The 27,417-nt window shown below is 45.8% G+C and overlaps 1 protein-coding gene across 1 annotated transcript in view; it reads right to left on the minus strand.

Annotated features, from left to right (window-relative positions):
* RPH3A (rabphilin 3A) overlaps positions 1-15,082 on the minus strand; it is a 63,349-nt gene extending 48,267 nt beyond the window's left edge. The window contains exons 1-3 of the mRNA XM_060028147.1: positions 15,003-15,082; positions 10,944-10,955; positions 2,446-2,592 (exon numbers count right to left, since the gene is read on the minus strand). Of these exons, the coding sequence (XP_059884130.1) occupies positions 2,446-2,592; positions 10,944-10,955; positions 15,003-15,073 (230 nt within the window). The 5' untranslated portion in view covers positions 15,074-15,082. The remainder of the gene's footprint in view (positions 1-2,445; positions 2,593-10,943; positions 10,956-15,002) is intronic.
* Between the last annotated feature and the right edge of the window lie 12,335 nt (positions 15,083-27,417).

The raw sequence follows: 27,417 nt of genomic DNA on the forward strand, positions 1-27,417 counted from the left end.
ATTCTAGAACGGAGACCTTGGCCAGTGTAAAAAAATAAGTTTCCTCAGCAAATTTGTCATTAATGATTGTCACCATTAACTGAGCATGCACTCTGTGCCAGGCACCACGATAATCTTTTGAATGTGAATTAAACATTCCCTGGGACATGTGTGCTAACGTTATCCCCATTTTGCAGCTGAGGAGGAGGTAAAGTGCCTTATCTAAGGTCACACAGGGAGTAAGTGGCAGAGCTGGAATTTGAAGCCAGGTCTCTCTGACTCTGGGGTCCCAGGGATTAACCACTGTGCTCTCCCACCATGTCACCAGGTCAGGCAATGTGGCAGGACATGGGGGACAAGGCAGGGAACCCATCAGCCCTGTTCTAGAATGTTCAAGCCAGAATCCGCTCAGTCCACAGAGATCCCCTTAACTTTACACCCAAAGGCAGCCTAGTGGCCACGCTTGCACAATGTAGCCAGCACCTCTGGCCACAGTTAACAAGGACAGACTCTGATATAAACATAAGGCAGCCAATCATAGTGTCTTCCCTGGGAATATGGACCCTGGACTACAAAATTCTAAGCTCTCCAGCCTCTTGTTCACAGGAGATGCAGAAAGAAATTGGGGGGCAGCATTGTCTACCATGTTCACTCACTCACCAAATATTTTACTGAACACCTCCTGTGTACTAGGACTGGGGATTCTGTGGCAAACAAAACAGGCAAAAATCTCTACACTCAGGAATCTTATAATCTAACGGGGAGAGAGAGATAATCAATGTATAAAATTCAAAGTTAGCTAGTGGAAAGTGCTCCGCAGGAAAAAGGCTGGAAATTCTTGCTTCCAAGCAAGAATTTAACATCTATATTCTTCCTTCCTGCAAGGCTGAGGCTCCTTGTTGGTTGAAGTGAACACACACACACACACACACACACACACACACTCCCACACTCACTTACACACATGCTCACAGACCTCCCGCCTGGACAACTCCTCACTCCTGATGTATCTTTTAAAAAGCAAAATAAAAACTCAACCCTATAAGCAGACCCCTCAAGACCCATCCCTTTAGCAACCTACTGAGGAACCTGACGGAGGGCCGAGCACAAAGCTGACTCCGCCTGTGCCAGGTTATTTGTCATGTGTCAATGGCACCTCTGATCTCCCCAGCCCACTCTGAATAAAATGATCTGCAGAGGCTCAAATCAAAGGCACCCACTTCCTGTGTGTTCACAGCATCATTTTCCATCCAAGAATCTTGTTAACCTCCCACTGAGTGGCTGGGTAGGGAGATGAAAGGGCACCCCAGTGCCCAAAGCAGTTGTAAGCAGTTGGCAAAGGCTGCCCCTTGGAAGAAAGGTCTGGGGAAGGGGTGGCAGCTCAGCAGCTCCTCCCATTTCCCATTTGAGGTTCAGTCTTAGAGGATGCCTTGGTGGCCTCCCTGCATCCTAGCAGTGGAAGTTTCCACCCACGCCAAGAGCCCCCCCCCCCATACATACGCTCACTCTCCTCTTCTCCCAGACACTCCTCCCCTCTCACTTCCCCACTCCACCCTTCCCAAGCCCACGCACAGAGCCCTCCCTCTCTCTCTAACACTGTCCTGGCTCACTAATACTCTGACACACACACCTTCTTACATCCCATACATGTTTTTTGTTACCTCTGCCCTCCAAACCCCACTTTTTCCCTTCCTCCTACCATTCATTAAGCATGAAGTACGACCAGGTCTGGTCCAGGAACCATACAAGCATCATTTCACTTACTCCTTACAACAATCCTGTGGGACTATTCCTTTTATTTCTCCCATTCTACAAGTGAGCAAACTGAGGCTCAGAGGGTGAAGCAACATGGCCCAGGATCCACAGCCGGCAAGTGGGGGAGCTGTGATGGAAGCCGAGTTCTTAGAGTCCAGACCCAACCTCTGCTACCTCGCTCTCATGCTGGTCTCCCTTCAGGATGGATTTCTCCAATTCTCTCCTATAATTCGTTTCAGATGTGCTCTCTCTTTCACGCACTGTCTCGTTGACATACACTTCCTCCCCCTTACTTCACCCTCGGCTATCGTTCTGGCACCTGCATGGCCAATGTCTCTAGAACATATTCCTATGCAGCTGGAATGGGTATGACACCTGTGCTCACACACGCGTCTCCAGCCTTCAGAGACAATCTCCCATCCCCCTCTCAGAAGATCCTCCCTTCTCCATCTTTAATGCACCCCCAGCCCAGAAGCCCCTCCCCAGCCAGCCCCCAGCCCACTCTCTCCCCTGTTCTCTTTTCTGTCTTCCAGCTCTCGCAGCTCATGCACCAAGGATTCCAGTTCTGCCTGAGCGGGTGGCTTGGCACATCACAGGTCACAAACCCCGAGGGCAGCCCTGCCCCACCACAGCGCACCCGCCCTGAGCAGCACAGCCTCCTGGCGTCTCTGGCTCTCAGGCCGGATGCGGATGCGCGGCGTCAGGCCTCACCCGATGCGCTCCTGCTCCAGCTCTTCCATCTTCTCAGCACGAGCAATCACCCTGTTGATGATCTCCTTCTCCTCATCTGTCAGCTCTTCCTGCTTCCTCCCTCTGTCTGCCTGACCACTGGGGTGAACAGACCATCCCGTCTGGAGCCTGAAAGGCAATATAGGAAGGTGTGAGGCTGCAGACAAAGTCAGCAGTTGCAGAGTGGTGGTTGGGCTCTAGCTCCTGGAGTCTGGTAAACTTCAGTTCAAATCCCTGCTGGGAGACCCTGGGTAAAAGAATCCAATCTCTCAGAGCCTCAGTTTGCTCATCTGTACAACAGGACACACATACCTCCTCCCTCATAAGGTTCTGATGAGTTTATTAAGTGCTTAGCACATGGCAGACACTCTGGAAGTAGCATTTGCAGGAAGTTCAGGGAAACCTGGAGGATAATGGTGTTCTCAGGAAAAGAATCTCAACAGTAGACTTCTACAGCAGGAGCGGAAACAATTCTGGGAGGCTTGTCTGAGGCCCTGGATCCCAGGTTGACGCCAGGCCCTGTCTGGCACAAATACATTTGGTGTAGGCCACAGAGTCCTTAAAAAAAAGTTTAAACTAGTGGTCAACTAGTTTTATAAAAATCTCTTGATTTCACATAAACATCTAGCCCTCCTGCCTCCAAAGCTCCTATAGCATTTTGGGTTCCATCCTGTGCTCTCCTTGATCTTTTTTTTTAAAATAAAAAAAGCAAATACTGATGTAGCACCTACTGGCTGCCCACATTTTCTCATTTAATCCTCACAACATTTCCACAAGGCAGGACTGTTATTGTCTATTTTCTGGTGAGGAGACATTAGACCACTTGCCCAAGGTCACATGGCTGGAAGTGGCAGAGGTGGAATTCGGACCTGGGCAGCCTGCACACTTAACCTCCACAGTACGGAGAGAACTGAACGCTGCAGAGGATCAGAGGCTGCTGGGTAGAGAGCTAACGCTGTGGTCTATGGCAAAGTATAGACCTTGGACCTTATCTCCTTGGGCGATGCACCCCAGGGCACTGAGGTGCATCGCCCAAGTGGAATGCAGGGTTCAACACCACTAGAAATTCTTGTCCCTGTTGGGGCAAAAATCAGTAACTATGAATCCCCTGGAGCCAGCACCCCATCAGCTGCCAGCCTCTATTACTTCCACTGCTCTAATCACGTCAGCAGGCATGAAATTCCCTTTTGACACTCAAAGTTGGAAATTAAAGGCCCCATCTTCCTCCCTGCTCCCGTCTCTTCTTCCATCCTCCCACCTTAGTTCGTTTGTTCAGAAGAGCACAGAAGGAAGAGTTTGAAAGCAATGGAAGCAGATGTCTTGGGGGCAAGTCTTGTTGCGAGAAAGGGAAGGAGGGGGTAGCCTGGGGAAATTCTGGTGGAAACACATCTTGCCTTGGATCAGGGGCCTCTGATCCAGGGGATGAACAAACGCTAAACATACTCAAATCCCCTTCCCCGAACCCTCCAATGGCTTCTCATTGATTTAGAATAAAACCCAGGACTACATAGAGGTTGTGGTTGCACAATGTGGTGAATGTGCTTAAATGCCACTGAAGTGTGCACTTTAAAACGGTTAATTGCATGTTAAGTGAATTTTACCTTAATAAAAGTAAAACTTAGTTTCTTGCCTATCTGCAAAGTCCTACCCAATCTGTGCTTTACCTGACTCTCCATCCTTTTCGCCCCCTCTCACTACACTCCAGCTGTACTGGCCTCCCTGCTCAATCTTGAACACTGAAACCTTGTTTTTGTTTCAGGGCCTTTGCACTTGCTATCCCGGCTTCCAGGATGACTTATCTCCCCAGATCTCCCCCTTCTCATCATTCAGGTCTCAGCTCAAATGTCAGCCTTTCAGAGAGGTCTTCCTTGAGCTCTCATTGCCCAGGTTCACTTGTATCCATCACTAACTGAAATTATCTTTTGAAAGAAGTTTGTTGTTTACCTGTTTGTTGCCTCTCTCCCCCCACCTGAACGTAGGATTCCAGGAGGACAGGGACCCTGTCTGGGTCACTATCATTTCAATGGCATTTAGAATAGTGTCTGAGGGTAAGCACAGAAAGAGTTTTTGAATAAGACACAATACCTTATGGCCAAAAGGGATGATAAATGTCTGATTGTAAGTGTGACCCACAGCAAGACTGAAGCAACAGAAGTCACTTATTCTAGGGGACCAAGGAGTGCGCCCTGAGGGAGTGACATCTACTCTGAGACCCTGAAGAGGATTTACTGTGATGCTGGTGGAGCTTAAATTTGGGACCCTTTGTTAGCACAGGCACCTTCCAAGGCCCTGGGAAGAGCTCTCGTAATGATCATCTGTCCTGAAAATTTTGTAAAAGAGAGATATTTTTGTCTTCTTTATTTTGAAGAGGGCTCTCCTAAATTACATAAACTGCAGGCTGCAGAAAGGTATGGCTGGCTCCTACTGAGACCTCAGAGATAAACTAGAGTTGGCGAGAGGAAGGCAGAGGAAGAAACTGAGCCTGACAGAGAAATGGTCTTTGCAAAGGCCTGGAGTTGAGAGAGTGGGCAGTGTGCTTGAGGAGGTGAAGGAAGATCAATATGGTAGCCAGCCTACAAGATGCTCGCCAAGGATCTCTGCCCCCTGGTATTCACACCCTCCCTGTGCCATCCCCTCCCACACAGAATCCCAGCTGGTCCTGTGTGACCAGCTAAATACAATGGGAGTGACCGTGGGTGACTTCCAAGGCTAGGTCACAAGAGACATTGCAACTTCTGCCTTGGTGTCTTGGGTCATGCAGTCTAGGGGAAGTCAGATGCCATGTCATGAGGACACTCAAACATCCCTGTGGAGAGGCCCATGTGGAGAGGAATTAAGGCCCCTGGCAACAGCCAGCACCTAACGTGCCAGCTGTGTGATCCTCTAGCCCTTGTCGAGCCCTTATATGGCTGCAGCCCCAGCTGACGTAAGACTACAACTGTGCCAGACCCACCCAGCCAAGCCACTCTCAAATATCTACCAACAAAAACTGCAAGAAGTAGTAAGTAGTTTCTGTTGTTTAAGCCACTACGTTTGATATGATTTGTTCTGCAGCATTAGATAACTGGAAAAATCAGTCCAGCTGGAGGATAGAGACAGGGTGGCACAAAGCCCCATTGATATTGTCTGTGTTCATTTTCGACTGCTACATAACACGTTATTACAAACTTAGGGGCTTTACACAACACACATTTATTATCTCACAGTTTCCATGTCAGAAGTCCAGGCATGGCTTAGCTGGGTCCTCTGCTCAGCATCTCACAAGGCTGCAATCAGTCGTCAGCTGGGTTGGGTTCTCATCCTGAGCCTTTCTGGGGAAGAATCAGCTTCCAGGCAAATTTGAGTTATTGGCAGAATTCATTTCCTGGCAGCCATGTGACCTAGGACCCCAGCTTTTTGTTGGCTATTAGGAGGAAGTCACCTCCATGTCTTGGAGGCAGCCTGCAATTCCTAACCAAGCAGACTTCTCCAACTTCATCCTGTGGGCCACTTCCTTCATCAAGTATACAAGGTGACTCTCAAGCTCCGGTCAAATGAGACAGGGTCTTATATAACATGATGTAATCACAAGGGTGATGTTCCATCCTGTTTGTCATATTCTATAGGTTAGAAACACATCCCAGGTCCTGCACGCACTCAAGGCGAGGAGGTTACACAAAGGCATGAGGGCCACTGAGGATCACCTGGAAGCCCATCTGGCACAGCCTCCCTACAGGGGTCTTTCAGCCTTGCTTGAATGCTCCCCGTGATGAAGACCTCACTCTCTCATTAGGAGTCTATGCCATTCTGTTGGAAAGATCTTCCTTACAGTGTGCTAATATCCCTCAGCCTGATGTTTCTTCCCATTAACTGTAAAGGATACATTGGACTCCTGCATAATGAAGACCACCCATCCTTCCCGAAGAGCCTTAGTTATAACCTCATCCAGCCACCTCCCCAGGTCCCTCTGGTTTTCCGTGGAAATGGATGCCTCAACTGCCCCTATTCTTCCTTCCTTCATCCCTTCTTTTCTTCCTTCATTCTCTTCTGATCGCCACCTCCATTTATTTCCTGCCTCTACAAAGTAGCTCAGTGACCAAGACAGAGCACAGGTGAGATGCTGGGCCTCAGACCCAGTGGAGACCCTTTCAAGGGCACATTCCCACAGCTCACAGTCTGGTCATGGGTATGGTCAGCCATGGGTCAGACCTGAAGCCAATGCCTCTCACCCCACCACACAACTCGCTGGAATCAGAATGCACAGGAAATGCACGGCTGCAGAAAGATAAGCAGGAATGGGGGTCCACAGGAGGCCTGCCTAGGATAATTGTCTCCATCTGCAGATGAGCAGAAGGCCTGCTAGAGGCTGCCGGCACCTCTGCAGACCCCCATCCTCTGCTCAAAAACACGCAGTTGACAAACAGTTCATCTAGTGTTTGAAAATGTCACTGATTGGTCTCAGTGGGGACTCGAAAGCCTCCTGTGGATTTTCATGTTTTAATTCCAAAAGTAAACAGAGGGAAAGGAGATGGTTTTTCAAACCAAAGCCTTTGCTCTCAAGGGAGAAAATGGGCTCGTCTGGGCCTCCTCTGGGCTGGAGAACACTGTGAGCATGGGGGCCTTAGGAATGCTCCTGTGACAGGACGGTGGCACCCTTGCCAAGGGCCTCTGGGCACAGGATTCCAGCTCCACGTCCTTAAGACCAGAGTCCAGTGTTGGGACCTCGTTAAAAACCAAAGGTGGAGACTAAAGTGTTGCCTCCTTGGACAAGTTACTCAGAGCATTGTATCCAGTCCAGTAAATACCCAGAGGGCCTACTGTGCACCAACTTGAGCCCTCCTTGACCTGGTGGGGTTTAAGATTGGAATCCTGGACCTGTGGCTTATTAGCAGTGTGTACTAGGGCCCTGAGACACTCTGAATGTCAGTTTCCAGATCTGCTAAGTGGGAATGATTTCATGTCTGTTTCCTGCGGGGACCTTCAGAGGCTACTCCTGACCCTCAGTAGCTGCATGAGGAGTGACCCCTGGCTTACTGGCTGAGACAGGGCGAAGAGGGCTGGCCCATCTCTGCTCTCGTTCACATACCTAGGACAATGCTTCCTGGAGAATCACTGAAGGGCACCTGCCTCCTATTTCCCCAAACTGTCTAAGCCATGGTTTTCAAACTATTGTCTGTAGTTCCCTGGAGGGATCTCAAAGGGCTGCAGGTGAGTGGGTCGTAGATGGACAGAGTGGGCAGGGAACCAGGCCCTCCATCCTCATGTCAGCCCAGATGGCAGTGCTGGGTTCCCAACACTAGCAAAGCAAGGATGCCAGTTTTAAAAAAAAGAGAGTGAGAGAAAAAATTTTTTTAAGAATTTAATCTTTGATATTTAATAAAATCATGAGATATAGTTTATTACATTGGTGACCTCAATACTTCACCCTTCTAAGTATCCATGCCCTTTGCCATGTGACTTTGAAATTGATCTCACCAAAAGGTCTGGGTCTTTCTCCCTACCCCTTGAATCCTGCTTGGACTATGGCTTACTTTGGCCAATAAAAGACAGGGGAGAGATGTTGTGCCATCTGGGGCTAAGCCTGCAAAAGCCTTGTGTGTTTCTACTTACTCTCTGACTCTCTGTCATCACCATGACAAAAAGCTCAGGACCGCCTGTTGGAGGATGAGAGGCATGTGGATCAGAGCTGAGTCACTCCAGCCACAGCCATCCTAGATCAGACAACCCTTTGATACATGAGAAAGCCCAGCCAAGATCAGCAGAGCCACCAGCTGAGCCCAGGTCCCTGAGAATAAATCATCGTTTTTCTATCCCACTGAGTTTTAAGGTGGTTTGTTACACAGCAAAAGATAACTGACACACTATCTACTGTGGCAACAAAAAAGTGAAGCTTGTTAAACTCCCTACTTTACAGTTTGGTATTATTTTAACTTACAGTTGCACGGTGGTATGTTTAATGCTTTCAGCCATGACAGGTCTTTATCCATCGCCACTCTTTATCTGTCTTATATATTTAGCTTCTGAATAAAACAGTATTCAAAGAAAGAATTTTGCTGCTAATAGAAGTCTAAAGATCACTGCAGTTGACCTGCTCATCTTCCAGATGCTTGACACTCAGAAGAGGGAAGAGAATTGCCAAGAAATTCTCTTGTGTGGGGAGAATATGGTCAGAGGCTCGAGACACCAGCATTCTGGACGTGCTTCATCTGTGACCTGAATGTACTTGTTTAGGTGCATCTAGAGATGGTCAGAAGGAACTCTCCCAACAAACTAGCACCAGTGGCCTCTAACACAAAAGGAAATTAGTCCTGACTGCAGGTGGAAGCCCCTCACAGATGTTTCCCCCTAAAATACTGCAAAAGGCAGATTCCCAGCTCCTTCCTGCCTCCCACCTTGATTCTTCATTTCATGCACACAACAGTCACATAATAAATACCCACTGGATGTCTCTATTAATATATTATAACTCCCAAAAGGAGTGGAATGATGGAAATGCTGTCAGGGCACGAAGGCTCTGAAGCATTAAACAGCGGTGGTGTGCAGAAAATTAATCCTTTTTCTTTCCTTTCTTCTTATCCCCTCCCTTCCCCCAGGATGCCGACAGAAGCAGGTGTCAGCAGGAAGTCTCTTTACAGCTCAGTGAATGAGATTTTAATGAATCCTGAAGGGGAGAGTGTGGAAGGAGGGGCATCCACACCACAAAACACTTTACATAAGCCCTGCTGGTAAAAAGGCCCTTTTTGATGAAATTTACCCCTAACAGACTAAAGAGGGTGCCAAAAGGATGCTGTGGTTCCCCGACTCCCTTCAGAAAGCTAAGGGGATCTCGGGCTCCTGGTAATCTTTTAAGCCAGACTGAGTGCCATTCAGCTTTTCTAAAATCCCATGCTCTCTCTCCTATTTGGACTTTGCACATGCTGTTCCCTTACCTGGAACTCCTCTGTCTCTTCTTTATCTTGTACCTCCTTTACATGGTCTCAGCTTACACATTACTTCTTCCAGGAAGCTCTCCCATCATGACCCCAAAGTTTGGTTAGGTGCCCATCATTGTGCTCCCTTGGCCGCTGTGATTCTGCTATTATAGCTCCTTGCACTATAAAGTGTATTTGTTGGTGACTGACTACTTGTTTGTAAACCCTTCTAGACATCCCCACTCAGACTTTGGCTAACCTTGTATTCTTGGTGCTTAGCACAGTGCATGATATGTGTTTGTTAATGAAGGAAGGAAGGGAGGGAGGGAGAAAGGGGAGAGGAGAGGAGAGGAGGGAGAGGATGAAGGAGGGAGGGAAGGAGGATGGACACACACCCTACCTTTCAGCTTTCAGCATTCAGGAAGCCTGAAGCACTTGGGACCCTCTGAAGTCTTGAACTTCTCTCTTGTGATGTTCATATTTATAATCGCACAACATCTCAGCATCTCTCCCTAGCATGTCTGAATGATATGCTCACAATATTCATAAAGAGACCAAAATCTTACCAGCCAACACAGAGACTGTAGAACACACACCATACATATATGCATGCACACACAATGTATACATACAAGGTATATATATATAAAATACACACAAGGGTAAAGCAAGGTTGTGATCCACACCTTCCTCTGATTTTGGTGCTTTACGGTTTACAAAGCTTTCCCATGCATCTCATTTGACCGTACCACCTCCCAGTGAAGGTGGAAGGGCAGGGTTAACATACCCACATTATGGCCAGGGCTCAAGGAGGTGAAGGGCAGTGCCCCAAGGCCACACTGACATTGAGTCCCAGAGCAGGACTCAGACCTGGGTGTTCTGAGGCTAGACTCGGCGCTCTGGCTGTGGCTCTGTGAACACTTCCCCATCAATGGGAAGGTAAAAATGACCTCCCATAGTTTCCCAATGTGTACACACAACCAAAGTCCCATCTGCTTTGCAGCCTGACTGTTCATTTGTTAGACCCAGCATCCAATCTGTCATGCATATTTAGGAAATGAATCCAATTTAAAACAAAAGTTATGAGCAAAGATAGGACCTCTGAGTCAAAGGCATTTCACTGGGAAGTCAGGCTGACCTTCCATGATGTGACAGAGACCATGTGTATAGCACATAACTTCCCACAAGCTCTGTTCTACTCATCATCATCTTTGATTAATGATAGTAGTCATTTGAGTTAATATTTTCTTTAAATAAAAACAGTGTTCCCAGGCAAAATGTTGCAGAAACAGAGGCACAGGGCGGTTAATAAGCTTGCTGAATCCCACTAATTGCTAACAAAAATTAAATTGAGGGCTCTCCCAAGGAATATTTTCCAACCTTTTACCAAGATTTTTTTTTGAAATTTCATATTTTTCTTTATCAAGAGGGGTATGTGTTTTTTTTAACAACTTGAATTTGTTTTTAGATATGTAAAACATGCTAGTTCCTTTTTGAACCATCTCTCTTCATCTATCTTTAAAGCCACTTTAATCAGAAAAGAGATAAAATTCAGTCTGCAGAAAAATAAAAGTATTACAAAATACTCACTGTTCTTTATCACTGAAGGAAGGCAAAGAAAGGAGAGAAAGAACAAAATGAATAAAGTTAGGGGAAAAAATCTCTTAACAATATCAACACTGCCTGGATGCCACAACCGCACAGTTCTGTTTAAATCACAATGACCTACTTCCATTTGTTATCAGTCATTATTATCTTATTCCAGCACATCTAAAACAAGGCTGCAGCAATGTAGGGTTGTATGAGCCACAGCCTTGATTAAAATGACCAATCAGTTCAGCTTATTAATTAACCAATCTGATCATTTATGTATTTGAATAATGTTTTTTGGCACTAAAAAGGAATCACTTAATGATGATAACATTCTTGGTTTCTGTTGTTTCAAACACTGAGGGATAAGGAGCACACTGAGGTAGGCAATGAGCCCTGAACCGTGACTGGATCATCCGAAAGCAGAACTCGCAGTGCCCCAGTTTGGGGAAGCAAGTCCTTCCACTCTAAAAAGGAGACCAGGCTCTTCACTTATTAGACATGCTACCATAGGCAGGTCACATCTCCTCTTTGTGCCTCAGTTTCCACCTCTGATCTCTGGCACTCTCAGGCTTGCAGACTTGAAAACTATAGAGAAGTATCAACTATTGGAGACCAGCATTTCTCCGCATGTATCCCCAACATAGATAGCTGAAGCCCTGTCCTACCGATGCAAGAAACAGATACATTCACTTCTTTCAAACACAACCACAACTGCGTTCCAAACACCATCGTTAGATTCAAGGAGGCTGAGAGAAATCACAAAGGGAGTAAAGAGTATCTGGTTAGCCAGCAGTTAATTAAGACTAGATTTCTTAATTTACTGGAGAAAGACATTTGAAGCGTCTGCATTAGCACATCATCACTGCTGCAGACTAGATAGCATGTGTGATGACTATAATTCACCCATTAGCATTTATTGGAAAATAATTTTAACATCTGAAGAAAACGCAGTAGCAATCAAGCCAGCCGGATGCATTCAGAATGCCAAGATGTTTCACAGGAGCCCAGAAGCACTTTAATGAAACTGCATCCAGACTGTTTGAATAATTCTAATTTAATTGTAAGGCAAATTGTTTGGCTTCATATTGACTAAAGTAAACTCTTATGTATGGGGTTTTAATTAACTGACATTTCTTAAATAAAATAAATATTTTACCCCATTCACCTTCAGGCAACTGTTTATCTTACAGAGACAATTTTTGGCTGATGGAATATTGTCTGCCAAGTAAGGTTGGCTTCAAGAGGACATCATGGGGAGGGCTTGGAAACTAGAAGTTTCCTTTCAAAAAGGAAACCAACAGAGTTCAATAATGTCTTCAAAACTATAAAACTTGTATAACTAGAGGAGGTTTTAGGTAGAAGTAGTAAATAGACAGGGACTTTTGCTTCAAGAATATGAGGGCACTAAATATTCCAAAAGACCCTAGGATTGTTAGAAAATAAGGGAATTCTCCAACAACCCTCCTACTTCGAAACAAATAAACAAAACAGACTTCATCAAAATAAAAAAACTTTTCCTCTTCAAGACTCTGTTATGAAAAAGAAAATGCAAGTCATAGACCAAGAAACATATGTGCAAAATGTGTCTCCAGCAGAGGACTTTTATCTACAACACATGAAAAAAAGCTTAGAAAATTTAATAACAGGAAGATAAATGACCCAGTTTTTAAATGGACAAAGTATTTGAACAGACACTTTAACAAAGAGGTTATACGAATGGCAAAATTACAAAAGAAGACAATCAACATCTTTAGTCATTAGGGAAGTGCAAATTAAAATCACAAAACTAATACCACTATGCACACATTAGAATGGTTAAAATGGAAAAGACTAATCATATCAAGTGTTGGTGAGGAGGAAGAGAGATGGAACTCTTGTACACTTCTGGTGGAAACTTAAAGTGGTACAACCAATTTGGAAAATGGGCAGTTTTTTAAAAAGTTAAACATACACCTACTATACATACCACTGAGACATTCTACTCCTAGGTATTTACTCAAGAGAAATGAAAGTATATGTTTATACAAATTTTATTTGTACTAGCCCCAAACTGGAAACAACCCAAATGTTCATCAATAGGTGAACGGATAAACAAATTGTGGTATATCCACACAATGAAATACTATTTAGCAATATAAAGGAATAAACTATTGATATGAAAAACAATATGGATGGATCATGAGATAATTATGCGAAGTGAAAGAAGACATCTCTCAAAAAGGGAGTACATACTGAATGATTCCATTTATAGAAATTCTAAAAAATGCAAACTAATTTATAGTTACAGAAAGAAGATTAGTAATTACTTAGGGATGGGTGGGGAGAGGGAGGGGCAGAAAGGAGAGACTGCAAAGGGGAATGAGTATGCACATATGTGTAAAAATGATCAAACTGTACTTTAAATGTGTACTATTAGAGGTAAATCAATTATACCCCTTTATGAGGCAATTTTTTAAAAAAGAAAAAGAAAACCCAGCAAACTGAATCCAGAACAGGGAGCTGTGAGCAGTAAGCCAATGTAAAAAGCAGCATTATGTTCCAGAGGCTGACTCTGAGCTCCTAACAAGGTGAGGAAGCTGAATCTGAGATCCCCACTTTGAGCTAGGACCCTCTAAGGGAGCTCAGGTCACATCCTGGGTGAGCAGCACACCTGATTCCTGGCAGAAGCAAGTGCAAATCTCTCTGAGGAAAATATTCCCATGGTAGATCCCCAGGATTCTCACAGATTGAGCTAACAATAAAAATTACCAAGCGTTTAAAAAATAAGACCTTTGAGTGAAAATCTGCAGGGATGATAAACAATAGACTTAGACTGTAAAGGTCTTCAGGCAGTGGTGTGCTGGTAAATGTTTAACAGTTGAACCTCTGGAGAAAAAGCCCCACTGTGGCTGATTTCAAGTACCTATATGATGTCACTAAATGCAGAACTGGGAGGAAACATGCAGTAATGTACTATTATATAGTATTTCACCATACAGGTATCATAGGCACAAATAACATGGAGACTAACAAAACATAGTAAAATAATTAAGAAGTGATGGGGCAGAACAGGAATAAAGACGCAAACATAGAGAATGGACTTGAGGACATGGGGAGGGGGAAGGGTAAGCTGGGACGAAATGAGAGAATGGCATGGACATATATACACTACCAAATGTAAAACAGATAGCTAGTGGGAAGCAGCACAGGGAGATCAGCTCGGTGCTTCGTGACCACCCAGAGGGGTGGATAGGGAGGATGGGAGGGAGACGCAAGAGGGAGGAGATATGGGGATATATGCATAGCTGATTCACTTTGTTATACAGCAGAAACTAACACACCAGTGTAAAGCAATTATACTCCAATATAAAGATGTTAAAAAAAATTAAGAAGTGATTAAAGTTAAGTATTCACCACCTTTGTGTTTAATATAATTTAATTGTAAAACTATACAACTTAATTTTTAATACTGGCCATGTTTAACAACTGACTTGCAAAATTCCTGAAAATTTAACATCAGCTCTAAGGAACCACCATGGTACAGACCCAGCACACCACTGATTCAGGTATAATAGTTACTGGAAAGAGTATGTGAAGTTATTTTATGTGAAATTTCCCAATTTTTAAATGATCAGGCCAAAAATAAAAAATAAAAAAAACACATTTCTGCAAGTCAGAGTCAGCTGGTGGCCTGCCAGTTTGCAATCTCTGATCTAGTCCAACTTCCTTATTTAATTGATGAGGAAACCAAGGTCCAAAGAAGGGAAAGAGATTCACCCAGAGTAGCTCAGATCTAGAACCAGAACCAAGTCTGATTCTAACCACCAGGTCAGTGCTGTTTCCATTCCACCAAGCCACCTCTCACTTAGGGCATGGAGCTCAGAATTTAATCTTGTTACTCCAACCTTGCAAAGAAGTAAAATCAGTGAAGTTTCCACGACAAACTCCCACTAGGTTCTTTTTCCTCCACCCCAGGGAGAGAAATTTCTTTCCTTGCTATTCCTCTCCTCCTTCAAGTGTAGATCAGGACCTCATTGCCCCAAAGCAAACAACTCCCAGGAAGACCCAGCAACTTACTTTGATTGCTGGGGTCGGTCACTGGGACACATCCAACGGCTAGAGCTGTTGCTGAACACGGTGTCAGTCATGGTAGAAGCCCAGTGCTCCTGGAAAACAACAGCCCAGACAGGACATCATGCAAACAGTCATTCAATCACCCTTTATTTCTCAGACCCCTGGTCTATGCCAAGCACTCTGGGGGATACAGAGAAGAAATGGAACTTCACCCAGCTTCTCCGCTTTCCAGATGGGGACTTTCAGGCCCCAAGAGGGAAACTGTCACAGCTCCCTTGTGGCAGAAATGGATCAGAGGGAAGAACTTCCTCCCTTTAATCTGTGTTCGTCCCATTCATTGTTGATGCAAGACCACATATCCAGGAGGGAGGGTCAGAGCTCTTAACTCCAATCCAGGGTCTTTCTACTAGAGGAAGTCATCTGACTCATGTACCAGTTAACTTGGACTTGGTCAGGTCAAAAAGAAAACAAACCCATGTCTCAGAGTTTTGAGGTCCCAAATGCCACAGTCATCCCTGGCTTGCTTTCTTTTTAATACTTTACACCCAAGCCATCAGAAAGTCATGCTGGCTTCACTGTCATAATAGATCCAGAATCTTCCCAATGTTCTGTGCCTAAATTGCTACTATGCTGATCCAAACCACTACTATCCCGGCCTGGCTTACTACAGGAGCCTCTTCACCGGTCTCTCTGCCTCTGCCCTTGGCCCACTTCAGTCCATGCTCTACACAGTGACTAGGGAGATCATCACAAAGTTAAATCACAGCTTGTGAAAACAGCACCATCACGGTTAGAATCTCCCTGCTAAAATGTAAGCCTCTTGCAGAACTCTTTGTTTTGTTCTCTGCTTAATGTCCAATACCCAGCATAGCACCTGGCACATAGAAGGCACTTAATAAATATTTGTTGAATGCGTGAATGAGTCTCCATCAACACTAAGCTTAGTTGAACTCAGCCAAGCTTATGTCCTTTCTGAACTTCCCCTCCTTCCCCCTCCCCCAGGTCTAAGCAAAGAATAAGGGGAAAGAGGGACTTCCCTGGTGGTCCCGTGGTAAAGAATCCGCCTTGCAATGCAGGGGACGTGGGTTTGATCCCTGGTCAGGGAACTAAGATCCCACATGCCGTGGGGCAACTAAGCCCACGTGCCACAACTACTGAGCTCACGCGTCTCAACTAGAGAACCTGTGTGCCACAACCTACAGAGCCCACGCACCCTGGAGCCTGAGCACCACAACCAGAGAAGAGAAAACTCACCGCCACAGCTAGACAGAAGCCCGTGCACCACGATGAAGAGCCCGCACGGTGCAACAAAAGATCCCGCATGCCGCAACTAAGACCCAACACAGCCAAAAATAATAATAATAAGATAAGTAAATAATAAATAAATCTCTAAAAAGAATAAGGGGAAAGAGACCATGGAGATCACATTTAATTTATTTTTTAAAAAAGCCTTAGAAGGTAGGTTACTGTGTCCAGTGGGTTCTGATTTCCCTGAAGGTCTTGGTACAACACAGTGTTTTTTCCTAGGAAGCTGAATAGATGAGCAGTTGGGAGGTGAACAGGGAGAGAACTCTCTTTCCTATTCTACAGCCAGTGCAATTATTAAATCTTCGTGTGGGTGAAGCCGGGGATCGGGGGGCTGATGGTTGGACACAGGGAAGGAAAGGCCCCTTAGAGAAAAGCCATTTCATCTGCTCCCGGGTGGTTAACATAATCTTCCCAGATTAATATGACCATTTCATTGTTTCCATTTTGAAAACAGAAAGAAAGGAGAGATGACTCCTGTTGTGAAGGAAATCTGCTAAAGAGAACCTTAACGTCTCATTATTGCCTGTGCCAAGAGCTGAATGAGGCTGCCCTGGGCCCCCTGGGAACCCCTGGCCCCTGCTGGTACCGAGAGCTTCAGTTCCCGGTAATGAGCGTCCTCAGCTGCCCTTGGTCTGGACAGCGAACGTTCATTTGATTGCCTCGCCTCCTGCTTTGAGGCAGAGAGGCAGCACTGACCTTGGAGGATCCCAGGAGGTGGCGGCTGGCGGGGGGAGCTGGGACAAGGAATACACTGTCCCCTCCCAGGAACTCTGATCTCCAAATTCTGTTGCCCTCAAGGCAGAATGTGGCTTGCCCACCCTCTCCTGCATTCAGCCAGGCATACCGGGAGCTCATTTCCTGTTAAAATTCTGCCTGCAAAGTCCAAACTCACTGGCTGGCCGCCCCATGGAAACCACCCAGCTCTGTCCCTCCAGGCCAGAAGCCACCCTGGACAGCATTGGTTATTTCAGCTTTGCCACCCAGGCCTCTCAGAGTGTAACATCCCAGGATGGGCTCATTGTCCCGGTCAAGCAGCCTGGGCCTGGAGAGGGAAGCCTGAGTAATCAAGGCTATTTGAACAACTGGAGTAACAGCCCAGAGAAAGAAGGTCATGGGTCCACATCTCAGCTGGGGGTGGAGATGCAGGTGGAGGTGAGTGGGTATAGCAGAAATTGTTGATGCCCTTTACAGGTGGTGCTCTCACCCCACCCCCAGCCTCTAGGAGTGTTAGCAACTAGGGGCTTATGGTAGCCCCATTTTACAGAGCATTGCCCTCAGCCAAAGAGAGCAGCTGCCTTGTCCAGAGATATCTAAGAAGCTACCCCCACCCCAGGGAGCAGCCCAGGGCCATGACTAACTGACAGGGGGACCCTCTTACACTGTTGACAGGAATATAAATTGGTGCAGCCACTATGGAAAACAGTATGGAGGTTCCTCAAAAAACTAAAAATAGAGTTACCATATGATCCAGCAATTCTACTCCTGGGCATATATCCGGACAAACCTCTAATTTGAAAAGATACATACACCCAAGTGTTCACAGCAGCACTACTTACAATAGCCAAGACATGGAAACAGCCTAAGTGTCCACTGACAGATGAATGGATAAAGAAGATGTGGTATATATATATACAATGGACTATCACTCGGCCATAAGAAAGAATGAAATAATGCCATTTGCAGCATCATGGATGGACCGAGAGATTATCATACTAAGCGAATAAGTCAGAAAGAGAAAGAGAAATACCATATGATATCACTTATATGTGAAATCTAAAATATGACACAAATGAACATATCTAAGGAACAAAAACAGACTCACAGAGAACAGATTTGTGGTTGCCAAGGGGGAGCGGGGTGGGGGAGGGAAGTATTGGGAGTTTGGGATTAGCAGATGCAAACTATTATATATAGAACTGGATAAACAACAAGGTCCTACTGTATAGCACATGGAACTATATTCAATATCCTGTGATAAGCTATAATGGAAAAGAATATGAAAAAATATACATATATGTATAACTGAGTCACTTTACAGCAGAAATTAACACAACATTGCAAATCAACTATACTTCAATAAAATTTTTTTAAAAAACCTGTCTCAGGTTCTGCTTCCAGAGAACTTGACTTCATGTGAAAGTAGAGGGGAGAATCTTAGGAAAGCGGGGCTCTGGTCCCGGAGCTCATTATGTCACCCCAGGCAAGCTGCTTAACCATTTCCAATCTGACAGAGCTGGATCCTAACATATCCCCTGCCTGCCTGCAAATAATACTCCATGAAGTCCAGCCAAGATCTCAAGTTTAAGGGTGAGTTAATAGAAACGGAGGAAGCCCAATGGTGAGCCCCTGACATTTTCAGATCATCCCATCTTTCTCATTGCCCACTACAGAGAAAGCATCACCATAATGGACAGGAAGCCAGGGAGGACCAGCAGAGGGAAACCAACCATTGGTCCCAGGAGCAGAGGTAGAGGTGTGTGTGTGAGGTAAATGTGTGTTCCAGCCCTAGGACCGCAGCAGAACCTTGGGGTCATTGAGATGATGAGTTTAAGCACCTCCACGGTCCCTGATGCACAGTAAGCACTTGTAGAGTGGTAACTCCCTTTTCCTACTTCTCCTAGATCATAGTTTATCCGACAGTAAGGACTAACATTTCTTGGGCATCTACTATGCGCCAAATTCCATAGCTTCATTAAATAATGAAACTTTTATCCTTATACTCTTACTCCTAGGTAAGTGGTGTTATCCTCATTTTACAGGCAAGAAAGCTGAGACCCAGAGCGGTTAAGCCACCTGCTCAAAATCACACAGCTACCAAGTAGCAGAGCCAGTCCTTGAACTCTGTCTCCAAAGCCCAGGTGCTTACGCACCACTGTGTTCACACCTGTAGGACACTCCTCCCTGGACTTCAGATTGTCGGGTTCTGACAAGTGTTTGATGGCCATTGGCTCCTAGCTGCATTCCCACCTCAGCCTCAGCAACGAACAGAGACCTGCCCACCCAGACCCCTGCCTGGAGACTCTGAGAGATCACATGCTTCGGCTCCACCAGAGTCAAAGTCCTGGCTTAAATCTAGTGCTGCAGCTGCAAGTTCAGAAAGCATAAAATAATTGCCTCCCCTGGAAGCCAGAGGCTCAGGTCTTTCCTGGGCACAGGGTCCCCCACAGCCTGGGTATGAGCCCCAAGGAACAGTCTGCTTTTAGGAATGAAAGCAACAACAGCAACAATCGCTAGTTCAAATATCAAGGGCTTGGTACCTGCTAAGTGCCTTTCAGGTTTTATCTCATTTAATCCTCACAATAGCCTTAGAAGGTAGATGTTCTTCTTATTCCATTTCACAGATGAGTAACTGAATCACAGAGAGTTTAAGTGGGCTTCCCAATGACCTGCTTTAGTCAATGAAGCAATCTAAATGCCAAATAACAAGCACTGGCTAGCTGGATGTTGGTGCATCTGTACGGTGGAGGACTGCACAGCTGTAAAGAATAATGAGATGCTTTATGACGGATATGGATTGATCACCAAGATTAACTGTCTAGTGGAAAGGCCAAGATGTAGAACAATATTCCAGAACAACACCATCTGTGTGCACAAGGGCAAGTAGGATATGTGCATGTGATTTTGGGTTGTATCTGCATAAAGTTCTCTGCAAAGAACACACAAGAAATGGACAACATTGTTTGCCTCTATGCAGGGAAACTGGAAGGCTGGGACTGAGATGGGAAGAATTTTCACATGATACCCCTTTGTATTTGCAACCATGTGGATATGTTGGCTATTCAAAAATAAGTGACTTATTTAAAAGATAAATAATAAAGTGCTTCAATGGCTGTCCATTGCATATAAGATTTAAGACTCTCTCCGTGACCTCAAAAAGCTGTCATGACCCTCTGTCTGCTACTCTTGTATATCTTGGACCGTGCTCCAGACACGCTGGCTTTTCCAGCTGCCAGGCTTTTGCCTCTGCTGTTTCTCTGAACCGATAGCATCTTCCTCTCACTCTCTCATGGCTGGTTTCTGCTCACACTCTGCTGGTCTCTGCTCAAACGTCACCTCCTCCAAGAAGCCTTCCCTGACTATACTCTCTAAGTCACCTCCTCTTACCCCTTACTTACTCTCACTGCATCCTGTTTGTTTCCTTTATAATAGTTATTGTGATTTGCAATTATTATTTTTTACTTATTCGCTGTTTGTCTCCCCACCTATTCTGTAAGATCCATGAGAGCAGGGCCCGGGTCTGTATTTGTTCAACAGTTGTAACTCCAGTGCATGCAGGGCTAGCTTCATGGCCCTGTGACCTATACTGGTGCACAGGGCCCCATGCATAGAAGGACCCTAAGCTTAGAAGGACCCTCCCTGTACTTAGATAGGCCCACACTTGGCTTAATGCTCTGCTGTCATCATCTTGAAATTCTTTATAATATTTGAACAAGGGGCCCTGCATTTTTCACTTTGCAGCCAGTCCTGAGTGTGGTATATAGTAGATGCTCAATAAATCTTCACACAAGTCACAGAGCTCCATGAGTGCAGTGGGCACTCAATAAATCTGCATGTAAGTGACAGAGCCAGGCCTTATCCCAGATCTGCCCACCTCCACAGCTTGGTACTAATCTTTATGCCACCTGCATCTTAAAATAACACGAAGACCCTGTCCCAAGCCCAGAAAAGCCAGATTCCAGAACCCTGCCTTTCTCCCTCTACATTTTGTTCTACGTACTTCTCCCCTGACTCCCTTTAGCACAGTTTGTTAAGGAACGGTGCCTCCATCCCCCAGAACCTCCAAGGTCTTCTGCTGGTTTTAGTTGAACTGAAAAAACAACCCTGAAAATCCATTTAGCTTCAGAGCCACAGCAGGTGTCTAAGAGTGACACGGTGGGCCTGGGCTGGGCTGGCAGGGGCCATACGCAGTACTTCAGGGCGCTGCAGGGAACCAGTGTGAGCTGCAGCTGTCTGCGTAGAGTTCAATGCCACAGTCAGCCTCCCAGCCCCGCAGTGTTGTAATTAAACCAGATGCTTCACAGCAGAGCCTGCAGCCACCAGCTCGGACGGTGCCCTGTCAGTTCCGTCCCTCTGTCTTTTTTCCTGCCCCTTCCCTCCTCTCCTGAGTCCAGCCTACCTCTGCTCAATTAAGAACCTGGAAAAGAAGATGTGGCACATATATACAATGGAATATTACTCAGCCATAAAAGAAATGAAATTGAGTTATTTGTAGTGAGGTGGATGGACCTAGAGTCTGTCATACAGAGTGAAGTCAGAAAGAGAAAAACAAATACCGTATGCTAACACATATATATGGAATCTAAGGAAAAAAAACAAGGTCATGAAGAACCCAGGGGTAAGACGGGAATAAAGACACAGACCTACTAGAGAATGGACTTGAGGATATGGGGAGGGGGAAGGGTAAGCTGTGACAAAGTGAGAGAGTGGCATGGACATATATACACTACCAAATGTAAAATAGATAGCTAGTGGGAAGCAGCCGCATAGCACAGGGAGATCAGCTCGGTGCTTTGTGACCACCTAGAGGGGTGGGATGGAGGGAGGGTGGGAGGGAGGGAGACGCAAGAGGGAAGAGATATGGGAACATATGTATATGTATAACTGATTCACTTTGTTATAAAGCAGAAACTAACACACCATTGTAAAGTAATTATACTCCAATAAAGATGTTTAAAAAAAAAAAAAAAAGAACCTGGAAAAAAATCACCTGGACTGTCTGACGGCGTGAGAAATGCAGCTTACGCCAAGGGCACCAAACAAGGGTGGAGTAGGGTTGGGGGGCCTCCACGAACAGCATCCAGGCTGAAATTATGTTTTTGTTTGGCCCAAGCAGTATTTTTTAAAAGGAAAATTAAGCCAATATTTTAAAAGCACGGAATTTAATTAATAATACAGTTTACCAGCTTCTCTTGAGAAATGGGAAGAATAAAAAAAATATTTATAGAACATCTATTACTATGTGCCAGACACTGTTCTAGACACTGGGGATACAGCATTAAAACAAATAAAAAAGGAAAATCGTTGTCCTCAGGGAGCTTAGCTTCTAGTGGGGAAACAGTAAGTCAAATATAAAGCATGTTAGCTGGTGATGAGTGCTTTAGAGAAAAACAGGGAAGGAGGATCAGTGATTGAGAGGGAAGTTTGATTTTAAGTAGGTGGTCAAGGAATTCCCTGGTGGTCCAGTGGTTAGGACTCGGAGCTCTCGCCACCAGGGGGGCCGGGTTCAATCCCTGGTTGGGGAACTAAGATCCCGTAAGCTGCAAGCCTCGGCAAACACAAAACAAAACAAAACACACAAACAAAAAAGCTGGTCGTGGTCAGATGGGGGCTCACTGAGTAATGATATTTGAGCAAAGACCTGACTGAAGTGGGTTAACAGACTGAGCCACGTGGATATCTGAGGCAGAGCATTCTAAGTTGGGGGGAAAGCAAGTGCAAAGGCTCTGGGGTGAGTATGTGCTTGGTTAGTTGAAGAAATGACAAGGAGTGCAGAGTGGCTGGAGTAGAGTGAGCAAGGGGGAGGTAAGTGGGAGATGAAGCAGCAGTGGGGGTGGTAAGGGACATCAGATCATTAGGACCATTTAAGCTTCTACTCTAAGTGATGTAGGAGCCACAGAAGGGCTTTGAGAAGTGAACTGAATATATTCTATTCTGCCTCAACCATGCATCCAGCTTTGACCACTTGCCAGGCACTAAGGGTTCCTATACACATTTGCCATGGCAAGAACACTTGGTTTAGCAAAGAGAAAGATGGTGGTCTCCTGCCTTGCCTACTACTGATAGAGCTGAGTGCCCCTCCACACGCCTGCAAGCCTTGCCATTCCAGCTCCCTCTCTCAGAGCCCCAGCATCCCTTACAGGTCCAGCTACATCCAGAGGGTGCAGGCTGCTGCTAGCTTCTCTTTGCTCCGAGAGCCAGATGGGACATCCCCAGCCTCCACTGAAGCAGGCCAAAGCTAGAATGACAAGGTCTGACTCCTTCCATGCTGAGCTGGCAGGCATCCAAGACAAGGACAGAGACAGGTCTGAGAGATGCTCGAGATGAAGGCACCTCTGTGCTCCTGGCCTTGAAACAGAGCAAATTTACTGTCACCTCCCTATGGGTCTCCCATCACCATATAGCAATAACAGATGGTTCCTGCCATGAGCCTTCAAGAAATCCCATAGGACAGTCCCCATCTTATGGGTTTTTAAGGGAGGCACAGAGCTCATCCTGCACTGCTCTGCAACTTTGGCAGTTTACAGAGGCCACATTTGTCGGGGGGCCCCATCATAAACTAGCCAGGCCCAGCCAACATACAGGCTGACCACAGATGTGAACAAGCCCAGCCAAGATCATCCAAGTCCGGCCTAGACCAGAAGAACTGCCCAGCTGAACTCAACCCAGTCACTGACTTAAACAATCTTGAGATAAATAAATGGCTTATGAGACTTCCCTGGCAGTCCAGTGGTTAAGACTTCGCCTTCCAATGCAGGGGGTGCGGGTTTGATCCCTGGTCGGGGAGCTAAGATCCCACATGCCTCGTAGCCAAAAAACCAAAACATAAAACAGAAGCAATGTTGTAACAAATTCAAGAAAGACTTTAAAAATGGTCCACATCAAAAAAAAAAAAAAAAAAGGCTGTTGTTCTAAACCACTGTGGGGTGCTTTGTTTGTTATGCAGCAAAAGCTGGCTGATAGTACAGCCCATTGTTGTAGAACAACTGCTGGCCTTGGACCCAGAGTCCTGGGATCCAACCTTAGCTCCACTATTCATTTCCTGGCACATCACTTAGTCATTCTGGGCCTCAGTTTTTGCATCTGTAAAATAAGGACATAAAAATTCCCATCTTTGTCATGCCAACTTCAAAGGGTTGTTGGGAAGAGCTGAAGGGTTAACACATGTGCAGGGGCCTGGTAATATAAAATGCTTTTTAAGTATTATGCAAGGAGGTCACTGCTAGTGTTGTTTTGTTTTGTTTTGTTTTTTTGTGGTATGCGGGCCTCTCACTGTTGTGGCCTCTCCCGTTGCGGAGCACAGGCTCCGGACGCGCAGGCTCAGCGGCTATGGCTCACGGACCCAGCCGCTCCGCGGCATGTGGGATCTTCCCGGACCGGGGCATGAACCAGTGTCCGCTGCTTCAGCAGGCAGACTCTCAACCACTGCGCCACCAGGGAAGCCCCCTGTTAGTGTTATTTGAGGGTGGGGCTGGGGAGGAAAACAAATGTCTAAATTCCAGGTGTTTGTTTAGGCCTGAGTGAGACACTGCAGTGGACACCTGGGGTAGATATTTCTTGTTTTTTGCCTGTCCAGCACTTATCCCTTCTTTTTTTGAGTAACAGCACCCCAATTTTCCTTTGGGAAACCATCCCTCTCTCAGTATCAATTTGTGTGACTCAGATGAGGGGGCACCCAAACCTGGTCCCTAGAGGTGGGCCAATGATCCACCTCTGATCAATCAATGTATGATGCCCCATGGGTTCAGGGATAGGCACATGTCCCAATGTGGACCAATGAAGGCATGCCCTAAGATTTTTGCTGGAACTATATGGAAAGAAGCACCCTTTTTCCAATGGGATTGCTAAACTGGTAGAACAGAAGCCTGGAGCTGCTACTGGTCACTTTTGCCACCAAATGGCAAAGGTCTGTGAAGGGATGAAAGTAGAGCTGAGAGATGGAGAGGGACTGATTCCTGATGACAATGCTGGATCCAGCCACACCTGAATCAATCTTGGTCTTTTTGGTACCATATGTTGAACATACGAGCCAATATGTTCCTATTTTTTCTCCTGAAGTCAAATTTGAATTGAATTTCTGCCATTGCAACGCTCCTAAGCTCTATGTGTCTTCATAGACCAGCTACCTTGAAGCAAACAGGAATCTCAAAGGCAACCAGAACTGGCTGAGGTATGGAAAAAAAACACACCTGCCTTCAGCCACCCCCAGAATCCCCGCCTACTCTACCTCAGAGACACTGCCACCAAAGCTGAGGTGGTGCAGGAGGACAAGAAACATTTGTAAAGCACCCTCACCAAGGTCTGCTGAGACCCTGCACTGACAATTAAAATTCAGTGAAAATAAACAGCACTATTAAAAGCAAAACTAAGTACTTAATAAGACAAATGAGGTGGCAGTATAAAAAGTTGGGATGAGAGAGCTGGCATTAATTAAAAACAAAGAATAGGGCTTCCCTGGTGACACAGTGGTTCAGAGTCCGCCTGCCGATGCAGGGGACGCGGGTTCGTGCCCCGGTCCGGGAAGATCCCACATGCCGCGGAGCGGCTGGGCCCGTGAGCCATGGCCGCTGGGCCTGCGCGTCCGGAGCCTGTGCTCTGCAACGGGAGAGGCCACAGCAGTGGGAGGTTGCATACCGCAAAAAAAAAAAACAAAAAAAAAAAACAAAGAATAATTTCTTCCCTCCTCTAAAAGGACTGTATTGTGAGTGTGAGTGTGAGTGTGTGTGTGTGTGTGTGTGTGTGTGTGTGTGTGTAGAAAAGGTTTAGATTTATTAATGTACAAAATGCCATGGGAGCAGACAGATTATGGGATTGGCTCTGCCTGGGGGTGGGGGTGGGGGTGGGGTGGGTGTTCCCAAAAAGGGGAATATTGGGGCTGGTCCCTGAAGGATGAGCTGGGGTGTGCAAGACATGAAGGATGGAGGAAAGGATGAGGGAACTGAGTGAGCAAAGGCTCAGAGGCTTCAATGGATGTGGAATATTTAGGGAATGGAGAAATTCATGAGGATGGAGCCTGGGGTGATTGCAGGGCTGAGAAGAGGGGAAAACAGGACAGAAAAGAGTGGATGGGTCCCAGCGATGAACCCCTGTTTCTGTGGGTTTCAACAATGATCATGCATAGTATCTCCAGCACTCTCCACCCAGACAACCACTGCTTCCCCATTTAAAGATCCAGAGTCTAAGACAACATATTCTTAGCAGACAGTTCAGCAAGGCAACTTAGGGTATGGATTTGGGGGCCAAGTCCATTCTGCCATTTATGAGTCCAACAAGTGAATTCACCTTCCTGAGCCTCAGTTTCGTCATCTGTAGAGTGGGGACAATAATAGGACCTATCTCTAAAGAGAACTGTGAGGATTAAATGAGATGATATATGTGAAGTCCTTGGTCTGGGGCCAAGTGGGAGCTATTATTAATTTATGTTATTATTAATAATAATCTCAGGTATGTTTTCTTAAAGAGATGGGAACCCGACTTCGGCACTAGAGGGAAATGTTTCAGGATTCTTGAAGCTAGATTAAGTACATGAAGCATGATAATGATGAATGACAGAAATAAAAACAACAACAAAACATATTCTGTTATTATGATAATGACAATATAATTGTACTAAAGCAAGGGTCATTTGATAGTGCTATGGTTGTCATTAGTGCTGATAACTAAATATTTCTGGCTTTCCACCATGTAATAGGACTGCCCTTCCCTCTCCATGGAAAGCTGGGAGTGGTCACATGACCTGTTTGGCCAATAAAAGTTTCCAGGTGGAAACTCTAAAGCTGGTGCCCACTTTAGCACTTCCCCTTTTTCCTGTCTTGACAATCATGGATGAATGAAGATGAAGCCCCATCCCCACTCAGTCTGGGTCCCTGTGTGAGGACAAATGCAGAGCAGACACCCCCTGCTAACCCACCATATCCAGGGAGCATGAGTGAGCAACAAATCTCTGTTGTTTCAGTCCCTGAAACTTTGAGAATTGTTTGTTACCACAGCACAACCTAATCCATCCTGTCTGTGCTCATTAGGGGCCAGAAACTGCACTAAGTGTTTCACGTGCAACATCTTGTTGGATCTTCGTAACCATCCTAGAAAATAAGACCTTTTATTACCCAGCCTTACAGATCAGGAAACTGAAGCCCAGAGAGGTAAGGTCATTTTTCCAAGGACACACAGCGAGTAAGTCACAACAGTGCATGCATTCGAAATGAGTCCACAGCGGAAAACACATGACACACACTGAAGGCAAGGCAGAGCATCTAGAATTGATCTTCCTGGGGAGAACGTCTCTTGCTGGACAGGGGTACCCTCAACATTTCCTTCTTCCCCTGGGTTATGAATCCCTCTGAGCCCTGAGTCTACAGACCCAACTACTGAACAAAAAAACGCAAAGGCAGAC

This window comes from Delphinus delphis, chromosome 13 (genome assembly GCF_949987515.2).
Source record: "Delphinus delphis chromosome 13, mDelDel1.2, whole genome shotgun sequence".
In the NCBI taxonomy this organism is placed as follows: Eukaryota; Metazoa; Chordata; class Mammalia; order Artiodactyla; family Delphinidae; genus Delphinus; species Delphinus delphis.